The following is a 15,188-nucleotide window of genomic DNA, read 5'->3' on the forward strand; positions in this document are numbered from 1 at the left end:
TCTGCACCAGAGACAATAAGGCATTTCTTTGCAACAAGCCAGCCCAAGGCCAAGCTGTTCTCTGAGATATTAAAGCAGAGTGACAGATCTAATTATCACCTCCCCACTTCTTCTGCTCCAGCTCTGATGAAGAGTACTACATTACACCAGACGTTCTGTGCCCTCAAACTAACTTTCACCTTTGTTAATAACTAAGAGTGTAGTTATCTGGAAACCTGCTGGGGGCATGTCTCAGAATAGGTGGAAAGAGATTTGCAATAAGGCTGGATTTATGAAAGTGGGAGACCATCATTATTCCAGAGTTTGCTGCAGAGACCATCAGAATGCCCCCTGCCTGCCATGGCTCACCTTTACATTCAACGTTTCTCATTTCTCTTAACATAACGATCCAAAGTTCCTTTTCATCAAAATTTAGGACGGTGTCACACAGGTTCTTTCTTTCCCTTTTCTTTTCAATCTCCATTACTCATATTGCATATGGCTCCAGATGGGGCTCCAGAGGCATCGATGAATAGAAGGTTTTGTTTGCACACACTTGCCAAACGGTGCTGTCAGACAATACCAACTGCAGGAGACTGACTCTGTCGACCTCTCTGCTACTTGGCATCTGCTGACAGATTCTCTTTCACTCTCGTATAAAACAGCCAGAAAGAGGCAGCAGGCCCCACTCTGTTGGCAGGATGTTCGCTTTTTTTAAGGATTTGCATACTTGGTGTAAAATTCCCGTCACTAAACTCTGGTCTTTTGTGTCGGTTACTACTTGTGCCAATGCCAGAGTTTTGATCAGCTCATTCAACTAAATAAAGTGAGCTCAAATTATGTGTGTTATAGGAAAACCTGGTGGGGTCAAGTGTTTGATATACATTTCTTGTCTTCTCTCATTACCAAAGCATTGCAATGCAAGTATTACTTACACTGGGTAAAAGCACAGAAACCTTAATAAATCCAAGTACTGTTGCAGATCACACTAGAAGCAAAGATTACAGCAGTATTTCAAAATTAATTAATGTTGAAGCTGAAATACAGGAAAGGAAAATATTTTTACTATTTACCAGCTGCAACCAGGTAACCCTCAAAAGATTTACTTTAGAGGAGTTAATAGCTTCTACAGTCAAGGAGCAGAGAGCTTCAGAAAGACCTAGAAACAAGCAGAAGTAACCCCCCCCCACTCCTTTAAATTAATAAGTAATGTACTCAACTGTAATGCCTTCTATGCACACTCACCGTGCAACACTCTATTGCTGAAGAAAAAGCATGTTGAATATTGTTTGAAGTTTGATACAGAAGACTTGAACAAGACGGTGGAAGACAAAGAGAATATAGTCCAGTTAGATGAGGCCAGATGTCCAAAGAGCTGAAGTCCTTGGATGTTATCACACACACCTTGTTCTGCAGAAGAAAGGTTCTGCTTAACACCACAAAATCTTTAGGATGGTTGTTCTACTGGAAGGTGAACCTCCAGCCTCAAGTGTTTGACGCCTCTAACTGGTTGTCTGCGATTTTACGCCAATCCACTGTGGGCACCATAACAAAAATGATTTTACTTCCACTTCACTTCCCATCAACTGTGTGTGAGTCTGTTAATTCAGATAAAACAGTTTGTGGCTGGACTATGATAAAACATTAATATTTTTGATTTGCAAAGCACAGTTCAGATACAAACTTGATTTGACCAAAACTCTTAACACCTGATTGACATCAAATTATTTAATTCTACACATATATCACACCTGTCCTGTCAAAGGTAGAACATAAAGTGAAACATTTGTACCTTATCCCCTCGGAGCCCAGATGACCTGCAGTGAACCGAGTGCTGCCACATTTCCTTAGTTATGTAATGCCATTTTATGTACAGACTCAAAGAGCTGCATCTCAATCAAACTACAGAGAGGACTGCAGGCCAAAGAAGGCCTTCTTATTTAACACCGAGTGGTGGCTGCATTATTTAAAATAGAAAGCCAAAGGTGCTGTACAAAGGAAGGATGTTCCAGAAATGCATTAAAGTCCAGAGCCAATTGTCAAGCAAAGAGGGGAAGCGCACTTTTCTTCAGGGCTTCCTCTGCTGTGCATCTGCAAGGCTGCATGACGCAACCGTCTAATGTTTCCCCCGAAACCCGTCTGGCCAGACTCAAGACTCTGCTTTTATTTACAGACGCAGACATCTATATGTGTGGTGAAGTCATCACTGAGGAGAGCTTAGGCCTGGTGTTTAGTCAAAGTAAAGGCATAAACTTTAGACTTTTTAGCTTTTATGTTTCTTATATGAATAGTTGAGGGCCTCCGTTACGTGACTCATCAGAGTTGACAGATGCAGTCATTATTCAGCATTAGGAAGCTGCTTTGCTAAGAATAGACCGTCTTCCTTTGGCTGCTCCATGTTTCCACAGTTGTCAGCCGTTGACACATGAAACCAAAGGTGGTTAGCTCTTCATTGTGCTCTAAGCACTCTGCAGCAACTGTTTTCACCTCAAATCTGCGCACCATGTGTGGCTCAGCAGGCTCTCATTTAGGAAGCTAAACCTTGAGGTTGGTTCTGGTTTCATTCTGATCAACAACCCAGCCGGGTCCGAGTGTTTGTTATGGTTACGTAGCAGTAATCATTAAAAATGATGGGAAAATGGGGTCGTGTAAATATTATTACCTGCCAGATTTGGTGTTTAATTCTTTCAACATGAACAGCAACACAGACGGTTGATTTAAACTCCTTTATGCTCTCTAGTCTCCTCAAAAGAGAATCAGATCGTTATGCTTTGATTGCACCTCTGAATGGCTTCAAAATGACATTTTCGTGACTACAACTGTACATATTTAAAATATCTTCAAAGGAATAAAGTGTCCCATTTAACGCAAAGTGGTATTTTTAACTCACCCAGATGATGCAAGGATTACAAGGTCCTTTCTTTTTAATGAGTTAAAAATTTTTACGCAATTATTTATTTTACAAACAATGGCTCCACCCAGAACTTTTGCATTTTGTGCATTTCTGGTATGCCCTTACATAAACACGTGAAATTCGCAAACAATAGCGATGGATGATGAAGTTGCTTCTCTTGCCACTGGGAGTTAATTTCTGCTTCAAAAACCGATTTGATTGGACGCTGAAAATGACGTACCATCTCAAAATAAATTTTCATAAAAGATTATATCATTTTATCTATCTATCTATCGAATGTTTTGGTTTTTGCACATTTATTGAAACATAGTTCAGTTATAATTATGTGAAGGACATGGACATAATGTGCAGGCATTCAGCGTTCCATTGGATGAAGGCTATAGTTGTTTAAGCTCCTTGACATGGGCCACTCTCTTTTTTAAGGTGCCAAAACTAATTGGACAATTGACTCAAAGGCTATTTCATGGGCAGATGTGGGAAATTCATGAGTCATGTCAATGTCCGTTAAACAGATAAAGGCTTGGAGCTGATTTTAGGTGTGATGATGTTTCAGAGAGAATTAAACAAGCCATTCATAAGCTGAGAAACTACAACATTAGGACTGGCAAAAATCTAATTTGGTGATTTCTGAGAAGGAAAGAAAGGACTTGTGAACTCAGCAACGCAAAAAAAAAAACAACCTGGACATCCACAGAACAGCAACAGTGATGACTGATTGCAGAATCAATGTCATGGTGATGAGAAACCCCTTCACAACAGCCGACCAAGTGAAGAACACTCTCCAGGAGGCAGGCGGATCAAGTCTACCGCGTAGAGAAGACTGGAGGGCTTTCACTGCAAGGAGAAGAAAGGCTAGATTGGATTCCAGTAAAGAAAAATCTAAAAAAACAAAAAACAAACAAAAGAAATGTAGCCCAGTTCTGGAAGAACATTCTTTGGAAAGAAGAAATCAAAATCAACATCTACCAGAGTAAGGCCAAGAAAAGAGTTTGAAGAGAAAATGTGGAACAGTTCCTGATCCAAGGTCTACCACATCATCTGTAAAACATGGCAGAGGCAGTGTGATGGCCTGGGCTTACTTGGCTGCCAGTGGCAATGGGACACCAGTGTTTATTGGTGATGTGACAGAAAACAGAAGCAGCTGAATGGATGCTGGGTTGTTCAGAGACATACTGTCTGCTGAAATCCAGTCAAATGCAGCCAAATTGATTCATACTACAGATGGGTAATGACCCACAACAACCCACAAGTTTATTAAAGCAAAGAAATGGAATAATCTTGAAGACTGAGTCCATCAACTGATCTTAACCTAATTGATGATGTCTTTCACTTGTTAAAAGCTTAAGAATGCAGAAAGGCGCACAAACAAACAGCAAAGGCCTGGCAGAGCATTCAATTCAGCATATGTTATTGTCAAGTATTAGATATTAACATTTTATTTTCAGTTGTTAAACTTGTTCAGTTACTTTTGAGCCCCTGAAATAAAGTATTGTGCTAAAAAATGCTTTAGCTCCTCGGATTTTTATGGAATTGGAGCTGAAAGTCCTGACTGTAAGAGTCTGGAGCCTCAGCCAGCAGCAGCGCTGGCGTGAGTCTGAACTCAGCCAGGTTACGTGACGACAGTTCAAGTCAGAGACCCGACTCTTGAAGGGTCAACCGGTCTCTCCGCCAGACGGCCTGGGATGAATGAGGAAGGATGGGAGGTGAAAGACTGAGTGCTGAGAGTAAGGAATGTGATGGCTCACTCTGAGGCAGAGCTTCCATACTGAGCTTCAGGCTTCTGTCTGTTATGTGTATATGGTTACATTTGATGTTGAAATTATGCTAATTTGATCTTCTAAATAAAAGGCTCATTTTGATCTTTTCTGGAGTATTCACCTTTATTATTAGTCACATTGAGAGAAATCTAAATTTGGAGAATCTGAACTCACTCTGGAGTAAATTTCTTCCATCGATGTATTTTCACCTCCTCACACATTTGTTTATTTGTCAGGTTTTTACGAACTGCTTGTTGTTTGTATAGAACGACAGAATGTGCTGGTCCATTCATGAGCTGGGAAATAAATTCCTGTGGCCAGGACTTTAATACATTAATTTTGATTCATTAATTTATTACACAGATTACATAAAGTTTTTTAACAGAATTAATTACATACAAAAATTCCGGCCGGAACCTTTGTATTTGGCCGTTTCTGGTACGCCTGTAAATCTGATGCACAAGCGACTTCTTTTGACATTTGACTGCAAACACTCAGAGGACGTTGTCTGAATATTCAGTGCTAGCTGGGCTTAGCATGTCTGTCTGACTTCAGTAACCCAGACGTTCAAGAGCTTTTGCACAAACAGAACATTTTGTTTTCCATTTTTAGAACAGTTTTAAAAGCTTCATATTTGGCTGAAATCTTTCTTTGTATCTTTTTGTGGTTTTGTTTTTATGTAACTGTACAGTTTGTGAAAAACGACCATTTTCTTCCAACTATCAGAAAACAAGTCCTGCTCTGTTACTGCTTACTAATTCATTCTCTAGATTAAGATCAGTGCTGTATCTAAAATATGGATGGTGTCCCTTTGCACAGGAGAAACGAGTCTTTAGGTTGAATCTAAAGCTGGCCATGTTATATCCCATAAATATCCCGTCAGCGCGGCGCGGCAGTGACAGTGTTAAAAGGCTCCGCTCCGTGTCTCCTCCTCCTATGTAAATGTCAGTGTAAGTGAGCGGGACCCGAGGCGGGGAGAGCGCTCCCTGAATGAGGAGGCGGACGGGGGGAGTTGCCTTCACGGATGTGTGCCCCTCTGCGGCTCGGTACACGGAGGTGTGCGGTTCTCTCTCTCTCTGTGTTTGTGTGTGTGTGTGTATGGGTGAGTGTGTGTGTGTTCCAGCCTTTGTATCTGCTCGGAGGAGAGAACCCACACCACTCCTTTGGATGCAATCATGCCACGAGCGCCGTGTCTTGCCACGAGAGCATCATCTGAATAATACAGGCTGTTATAATCCACGCAGGCGACAAAAGGACATTAAGGAATAAAGCTATGGGTGGGCAGATAACGAGAAATGCCTTGTACGGTAAGGATTAACCCCTAATATCATTATTATTATGAAATACATGCAGAGTCGATCATGTTTGGGGATAAAATGCTGGAGCTTGTTGTGCAGGTTGAGTCGGCAGGTACCATGTTGCCACTACAGCCTATTCTTTGGTCACAGTGACGTCACTCCGGTGATCAGAATAAAGGTCTCGAGGCGCACGGCTCATTCTTTTGTCATCCAACACGACGTCACCTCTTGTTCCTGCTCGCCCTGTCTGGTGTTGCAGCCATGGGGTGTTTATCCGGGGCCGCTGCTCCGGGGCCGAGGCCGGAGCCGGGGCCGGGACATGGGAAGTTGTGGGGTTTCCCTCTGCTGTAGTTTCCCTCGTTAATAAACAAACCTCCTGGAGCTGCAGCTGCGCTCTGACAGCCGGGCTGCGCTGTCCTGAGAGCCGGGAGCCGCAGCCTCACGCTGCTGTCAGCCGGATGCCTTTGACTTTAGCTCCTCTTTATGAGGAGCTCCTAATGGAGATCAATAGTGTAGTGTGGTGAAATGTAGGCCAGCAAACAGCCACACAGAAAGGCAGGAAATGATGACTGCCCCGCAGACGGCTCTGTTTAGTTGAGGTGAACCTTCAGGACGTTAAGCTCCTGCAGCCTCTCCTGGTCTGGACCACCTGATCGTCTCTAATTAAAGCCTCAGGATGAATCCAATTACTGTAAGCAGGACAGCAGGAAGAGCTCCTGTGCTGCAGGATCAAGGTCGAACACCCCACAAAGTTATCAGATGTCCTCTGTAATTATTTATTGGCTAAAGCAAAAAAGTATTTTGGAAAAGTCAATGGAAGTTTTGTTGTTCCATTTATTTTTGTTAAATAAAAAAAGTTTTAAACATTATCTTTTCTGAAACTAGGTTCAATTTAACCAAATGAAATGTTGGTTATTATTGTTATTACAGCTTCACAATACAGTGGGCCCTCATCTAAACACGGTTCATACAGGAGTTTTCTGGGAAACAAAACTCCAAAATGTCACAGAAAATCTGCCTATAAGGGGTTTTAGAAAGAAAATGTTTGGGAAGCTGAGGTACATTCTTTCAATGCTTCTTGACATGCTATTGGCTGTGGTTTGCAAAAAGCCAATTGCTCATTGGCTGAACCCAGAACATAAGGACGAATATGGATGTTAGGTTCTGTAGTGAATAACACTGAATGTATTAATGTATATTAATATGCATATTCTTCCTCTCTTTTTTTCAATAATTTTATTTAAAACAAGAACAAAATTAAACATGGACATTAGAGAAGAAGAGGCAAACATAAATACAATATCTAAGGACATTGTATAATATGTAAATTAGAATGTTAATATTAAGTTGGTGCTTCAGGGTTGCAGTCTTTCAAGGGAAGTTGTAATTTGAATTGAAATTAGCACTTTAGCATTAGCTTCTGCTGAATAATGTGCTAGCATAGTGCTTTAGCGTTAGCAAAACAAATGTTTATGATTAGCGAAGCTGACAAGCTCAGAAGCAGCAAAACAGACCCTGACCACCACCATCATGGTTTACTATAGATTACATTTTGCTGTTCATTTTACAACAGATGTAATCTGTTAACTTTTGCATAAATGGTTTTGTTTTTGTTTTAAGTCTGCAGGCTGACATTTTTCTTTCTCTGGTAAATCACCTCCATGGATCTGGTTTAAAGCAAACAGAGTGTGTTTGTGCCAGTGAGGAGGAGAATAAGAAGAGTGGGTTTAGCAAAATTTAAAATTAAACAGCAACTGTTTCTATGACAACCCACTGGCCATTGATAGAAAGTGTCCTATTTCTTCCACAGTTTTTGTAATATCTTTTGGTTGCTGCGAAACAAACGGAAAAAAAAAATATATTCTTCTTTTAATTTACATCTCAGCATGTGAGAAGAAATGAACTTCCTCTCTGGAGGTTTCGTTCCTTCTTATAGTGGTGGTGTGAACATCTGAGTGGCGTTTGGATGCTGAGTTGGTCGGTCGGTAATTATGTAATCGCTGAGTGTGTGGGAGCTCCATTTTTGTGGTCCGATTGACTGAAAGTGGGCCAGCGTCTGAGGCTGACTGCATGAAGCGTCTGTCTGTGTTTGTACTGAATCTGAGGGAACCAGAGATAAGCTGCTGATGATACGCCTCTGGATGTTTCATTGTAACTAAAAGCTGCTGGTAATTCTTTTTTCATAATTATTTTTTTTGCTGGTGTGGTGTTTCAAAGTGGGGTCAACGCTGCTATTCAGCTTTGTGTGTGCATCCAGGGCTTGACCTTTAGACAGGTCACCTCAGTGCAGCAGCCACATGACGACTGAGGTCAGCGGCTAATAGCATCCTGCCTGCCTTCAGTCACTAAACGCTGCATATTATCCGCTCCTAGCCTGCCAGGGAAGCATCATTGTGCTCCACCGTCAGCGGCTCAGATATTATTATTTATTGATGACTGTTGCATAATCCTGCGCGTGAAGAGAATACAGTAAGTGGGCCAACATTGGTGGGACGTAGGGGGCGACGTCGGCTGCAGCTCATCAGTGCAGCGTCTCACCTTTCACTACCAGGTCAGCGCTGTGTGAATTATTGAGAACGCATTCAGTTAAGGCCCATGGTAGCCATCTTTATCGCCTCACTGTTTTCAGGTTTTAGCGGATTATTTTATTGAAGCATTCTGTGTTTGTTTAAACTACACAACCAGAATTAGCTTGAGATTTAAGCCTAAATTCACTCAAACAGCACACCGCAAGCCTGGGAGATGATTAAATGAAATCAAACCAAAAGCTGTGGTTCCTTAGTCATACATGACTTAACAAGGGGGAAACCATGGTGGACCCCCGCCAGTTTGAGGTTTATGTATTCTTGGACTGTGGAATATGATTCCAAGTAATTCCCAAAAAATTAATCTCTTCGCTGATTCCTTTTGAGCTCTTATTTTAAAAATAGAAAGAAAACAACGACTGCAAATGAGTCATCAACTGTAAAAGTTGTTCTCAAAAACATTCTTTAAAATGTGGAGTGGAGTGAATTTAAAATAAAAGTGACTGCATTTAAACATGTTTCCTCAGTTTTAATGTGAAGTCAGTGGAAACATGTTTTTGAATTATTGCGGGTTTATTGAAAATCTGGCCAAATTATAATTGACTTTATATGAGCAAAATTGGAAAAGAAAAAGAAGGTAAATAATTGTCAGGGGTCATGTTGATGAGATAAGTAACTTAATAACTGGCTGATGTTTCCATCTAAATTTTTAACAAGTTTTTGCAGAAGAATCCATGAAAAAATTAGACCACAACATTATGAGGTGTGAAAAATAAAACTACTTAATGAACATGAACTAATTCAGTTTTAATCTATGTGAAGTGAATTTGAAAGTAGCTGTACTGAAATGGAAAATATTAGCCCAGTTTTCATTCTAACAAACATTTAAAGGTATAAGGAAAAACAATTTCATAAATAATTAGTCTATGGAAGAGAAGCTCTCTCTCTCTCCAGTGATATTCCCTCCCCCAACTCTTGTAACGTTAACGTTGGAATGAGTCATCCATCAGTCCCGTAAAGCTGACTGAACAAACTGATCTGTCACTGCGTTGCTTAGCAGCACTTCAGCCTAATGAGTGATGAGCCTGCAGAGAATCCCTGCAACCTGTCCCCAGGTAGAGTAGCAGCTTCACAGCTTCAGTTACTGTCAGCGCCATGGCGATCTGCATATCAGGTTTCACACCGACTACCTGGAGCTTCTGTCAAACATGTGAGCAACATGAGCCGCACTTTTAAAAACGCCACAGACGAGCTGGGAGTTTACTGTAAACCCCAAACGAGGACTGCGGGCATGAAATGATCATGTGTGTGATTAATAGTGGCTATTATACTGCGATTCACATCCCGGCTGCTTTTGCATCAGGATGAAATGCCATTCTGTCATGAGTCAGTGGGGCTGAATACATCATGCAGACGGCGCTATGTAAACATCATTAAGGGACTGTTTGTCACTGCCCTGTGGGCTGACTGGTAATAAATGATGATAAATAAAAATTGATGCTTCCAGCAGATTTTTAAAAAATCTTATTTGAAGAGAAATACTTAATATGAGCATCATGGTTTAGTTTATATCTTAATTTTGGAAAAGGTTGTGGCTGTTCACCTTGCAGCTGCTTTAGCTTTGTGGATCATTTCATGGAGTTCATTCTGAAGCCGAGTCTGTGAGTCTGTCTCTGATAAGAAGACGCGGCCTGTTCCTCTGTTGATGGGTATTTGCATAACTTCTATGCAGATGATTGAGGCATTCATGTCTTTTAAATCTTGTGTTCTTAAAGGCAAATGCGCTAATATTTTTTGTAGATGTGTCCTATGCTGTTCAAACTTTATATTTAAAATACAAATCGTTTGTTCGTGTACATCTGAGGTTTATTTTCACTAACGTCCTAAAATCAAATTTGTTTTTGTGTTAATACAGTATTTAATCATAGAGTATATTGTGAATAACTGTCACACATTCAAACTTTCATGTTTAAGGGTCAGTTAAATACTGAAGGGTGTAGAAAACGCCGACATTTTCCCCCAAACTCAGGACCTCCATCACTTCTGAGCTTCGAGTCTGTAGAGTTGGGATGCTTAAAACTTATAGATTTGCTTTTGATTAATATTTACTTTATTTTTTGCTATTTGTGTTTTGGTGTTGTTGTGAAGCACCTTATCCATTTTGATTTTAAAATATGCTCTAAAAAAATGAAATTGACTTACTTTGCTTTCCTGACTTGTGTGTATTTGCAGTTTGCTGCTTTTTTACAACAGTGGTGTGAGATTTTATCTGTTATTTGACGTTACGCCCAACACAGCTTATTTCCCTGTTCCTAAATGGATTAAAGATTTAAGATGAGCTGCTCTGATGAACACACACAGACTCAGTGTGTGTGTGTTTTCACTGAAGTCTCCATGGATGAGTGTTAATCCGAGCTTTACATAGCAACAAGTGCAGAGTGTATCGACACGTGGGCTACCTGAACGTCCCCAGCTCTCATACGTTGCTATGAATGAATAACACAACCTGTTGTTTTTCCACAGGGCTAAAATTAGGCGCAACTGTGGCAATGTGGGTCAATGTTACCTTTTGGTACTGAGTTGCTCTCTGGAGACACTGGGACTGTGAGCTGCTTAGAGCAACTCAGAGAGAAACTTTTTTATCCTATTGGAAAATGATTTGTGATGAACATCTAATGGAGAATCCACTTACTTCACACAGGGCTGGCCGACGAGTTCTGCAGTAGAACAAGTGTTTTTTTTGTTTGTTTGTTTTTTTACATCATACCTCATTGTTGATCTGATGCCAATTAACTCACTGCAAAAAGTTTTACTATATTTAAATATTTATTTTAGAAAAAAAAAGGTTTCATTACATTTTTGCCTAAAATGATCAGCTGACTTCCTGTCACCACCTGCTCTGGTGTCACCGGTGCAGAGCTTGCTCAACACTGGCAGCAGATGGTTCAACATGTCTGGGCAAGATATTAGGAAAGGATTTCTGACAGAAGCTTGATCTGCTGTTGCATGTAAAAAAAACAAAGAAAAAAACATAATTTAAATAGTCATTTATTTTAGATATTGTATTCAGTAAGGTGAAACCCATGCTATATAGATCCACTGCACATAGATTATTTGTTTCTGTTAATTTTCATTATTACAACTAATAAAAATTCAAAATTCAGACTCAAAAAATGTGAGGTTGATATTTCTTTAATAAAGAAATATTATGCTATAGCACGCTTTGGTCTTCCCATGGAGACTCAACAACTGTCCATCAGTCACTGAAAGAATATCGACAGCACGAAAAGTGTGTTGGCACAGCCTGTTCACAGAGAGCTGTGTCCAAACATATTCATGGAAAGTTTTGTGGAAGGAAAAGGTGTGGTAGAAAAAGATGCACAAGCAACAAGGAGGATCTAAGTCTTAGAAGAAATGTCAATTCAAGAGTTTAGAGATTTGCAAGATGTGGACTGTGTGTAAATTATATAATTTGAGGTCATAAAGTTCTTGATAATATTCAGGAATACTGAGATGCACTTGAAGTGAACATGTTGTAGTGACTCTGCATTTTATATTGTTCCATTTGTACGGTTCAGTTCCAGTTGAGCATGTTCAACCTTGTTCCTCATAAAACCGCTGTTTCTATGTGACAACATTTAATCTGATGAGAAACTTTGACCAATAAAACATGTTGGATATTTTAGGCAGAGTGTGTCTTGCTCACCCTGCAGTATAGAATCCTGTTTTCAGACTAAACCACAGATCTGAAGTAACAACCAGAGAAACGTTTCAGCCTCGGCAGCAGAATGAAACACAGTAACTTCCTGTCCCTCAGAGATCCTCGGTGAGGTGTGACAGGTATTAGGCCGGGGTCTTGTGTTGTTAGAGGGGTGAACTGAAGCACCAATGAAACAAGCTTCTCACCTAGCTTGGCCTAGTAAGACCTCTGTGACCTTTGGAGAAATGGCTGCCGTGTGCAGACACTCTGCTATACATGAGGCAGCTGTGAGAGCGACGCTAACCGAAAACAATGAAAGAGTGCAGGATCTGTGTTGATAAGGTGACAGAGGCCATTTTAACCCAAAGTAAGGGTATTAACCTACATAAACCTATATTATGAACAAACATCAACCTATTGTTCAGCACAAACAGGAACATGGCTTCAAAATCAGTCTATGGAATGAATTCTTCTTCATCTATTGGAAGAAATCTCTGTGACAAGTGAAAAAATGAGTCTGCTTATTTGTATTTTTTTAGAATTAACATTCACATACGTTCGAGACTGAAATGAACACTACAATTGAATTATTTTAGGGAAAAAAAATCACACCAGTACATTTTGCCCCATAACCCAATTCCAGGTAAGTGGGAAGCAATCCCACTTACCTGGAAAAATCAAAGCAAAGTGGTAACCAGCACCATCTAAAATTACTTTAGAATCAATACATTTACTAAATATTCACTAATAACTGGTTAGACAATAGAAACAAACAAATCTAAGACCAAAAATCCATCCACTGTTTAGACCTGCTTTTCCTCCACTTTTCCTTACTTACAATTTGCTGTTATTTTAGGCTTTCTTTTTTTCTCTCTCCATGAAACTACATGTGGTTTGGCATTGTAGCTAATTCTGGCTCAACTTACATCTTACTTTATCTAGTCCTAACGTTTGACAAGGACTGTTTCAAATGACCTGGACCAAACCAGTTAAAGCTGATGGGAGGTCAAATCTCTGAAACAAGCACCACTTCATGCAGAAGGAAACCATTTTAACTGCAGTTCAGAAATAAAAGGCCAACACTCTGGTTGTGTTCAGACTGACTCAAAGCCCGGAGGTCGCGCTCCTGTTAGGTGGTGCCGGCTTGTCGCTACACATCACTTGCAAATGCAAACCAGGAAATCTGGTCTGAGTGTCTGAACAATTTAAGTATCTGAGAACTATAGAAAATCATTCGACAGCAATAACACTCGGTGAAAAAACACTATAAAACATTTTAAATGTGGCATGGAAAATGTCTCTCTTCTCTTAAAAACAACAAAAAGCTTTGAATACTTCACAGAGCTCCTGAAATGTTTTAATAAATGTCATGTTTTTATCCTGTGAGTCTTCTGTATTCAAAAGTTCAGTTTACGTATTTTTTTATCTGATTCTCAGCTAAATTTTATGATTAATTCTGCCTTTAATTTTTTGGAAAAATCTGTCATAAAAAATATGTAAGTTGTGTTTTTTCATAATTAATGCTAAAAACTGTAATGTACTTTGTAATTTTAAAGATGTTAAAGATTTTGTATATATTTTTTAAACTTTTCTTTCTTGGTTCAAACTCTAAGCTCTAAGTTACCTAACTTTGAGGTTTGTTGTTGTTAATTACATAATTTTCTGTGTAAAATGATTCAACAAACTGTTCAATGCTGCAGTGAAGCTATTTATGTAGCAAGGCTTTTTCTGCAGGTCCAGACAGCTGCAGACGTTGCTGCAGGACCGGTTCACAGCTTAAGTTGGTACAAATTAAGCTGCAGCAGCACTTTGAACAGGGTGGGAGTGTTTTTCGCTGAATGCTGTGCTATCAGACATTAGTTATCGTCTACTCTCTTACAAGTCCTATTCTCTAGTCCTATTCTCTGAAAGGTTATTTTTCATCTGAAAATTAATTTAGCAACACACTAAACCTGCATAGATTGAATTTGATATTTTAATTCCTACATTGTTTTTGTTTTCTTTTTTATTCATGTAAGACTCTTTGTAAATCCTATTTTTTCAACTTTTTATGTCTTTTCTTCTATTTCTTGAATGATTTTATTTGCCTCATATTCTTGGAAAGTTACAAGAATATGAGTACATCCAAACAAGTGCTAAGAAGCTATAAATGGACATTATTTACCTGCATTACAGTACAACTGACTCTGTGATGCCTGTTTTAGCTTTTTGTTTCCCTGAGCTGCATGTCCAATATTTCTTAGAAATGTCAGTCTGAGTTTCGCCCTGTCAGTTGAATTAAAAACAGGTTTGACCCGTCTGGTTCCGGCTGCCTCTGCTGAGTCAGTTCTCTATGAAAATAGTTATAAACTCACCTGAATCAGGTTAAAAACTGAATCAGATCATATTCATAGTCCATCACTTGAAAGTCAGGATTTAAATTCAACCTCCCAACATTGTTCACAGTTACAAAGTAAAAAACAAAACAACATTGTTAATTTAGCTACCAACATTATCACATTAGTTCATTAAGACTATTTTTAATGTTGGTTGTTTTCAAATGATTCAGCGCTTGATGTTCTGCTTTAGTAAAATCCAGATTTTATGTAAACACAATTTTTGCTGATTAATCATCCATTCTTGTATCTGAAGGGTCATAAAAAACAAACACAGACACGCACAAAAAATCAAAAGCAAAAAAAAAAAAAAAACAGCAAAAAAAACATTGGGGTCCTTTTTAATCAAAAAAGTAATGAACGTTTCCCTAGAAAAGTATGTTTATTTCCCAGTAGCCACGCTAAATACATTTTAGCTTCTATATCATGTAAAGCTTCAGCTTCTGACTCTTCTTAGTGGATCAACAGCCAATTAATTCATCCAAACAGGATCCTCGATTAGTTGTAGCAATATACTTTGAGAAATATTTCAGATATATAAACGATACAATAACAATACTGTAGGCTGTTCAATCTTTATAAATTTTAATAAAATATTGTCACACGGACGTAGACATGTTGTTTATGCTGCCATGCATTC

General features: G+C 39.3%; 1 protein-coding gene across 2 annotated transcripts in view; it reads left to right on the forward strand.

The window, feature by feature from the left end:
- The window catches only part of neurl1aa (neuralized E3 ubiquitin protein ligase 1Aa), a 63,641-nt gene that overhangs the window by 15,741 nt on the left and 32,712 nt on the right, over positions 1-15,188 (forward strand). The window contains exon 1 of one of the 2 annotated variants that reach the window (XM_028018645.1): positions 5,614-5,957. The exons of the other annotated variant lie outside the window; for it this stretch is intronic. Coding sequence (XP_027874446.1) covers positions 5,924-5,957 — 34 coding nt within the window. The 5' untranslated portion in view covers positions 5,614-5,923. Of the gene's footprint in view, positions 1-5,613; positions 5,958-15,188 lie in introns of those variants that run through there. 2 annotated transcript variants of the gene reach the window in all.

This window comes from Xiphophorus couchianus, chromosome 5 (assembly GCF_001444195.1).
Source record: "Xiphophorus couchianus chromosome 5, X_couchianus-1.0, whole genome shotgun sequence".
NCBI classification, from domain to species: Eukaryota; Metazoa; Chordata; class Actinopteri; order Cyprinodontiformes; family Poeciliidae; genus Xiphophorus; species Xiphophorus couchianus.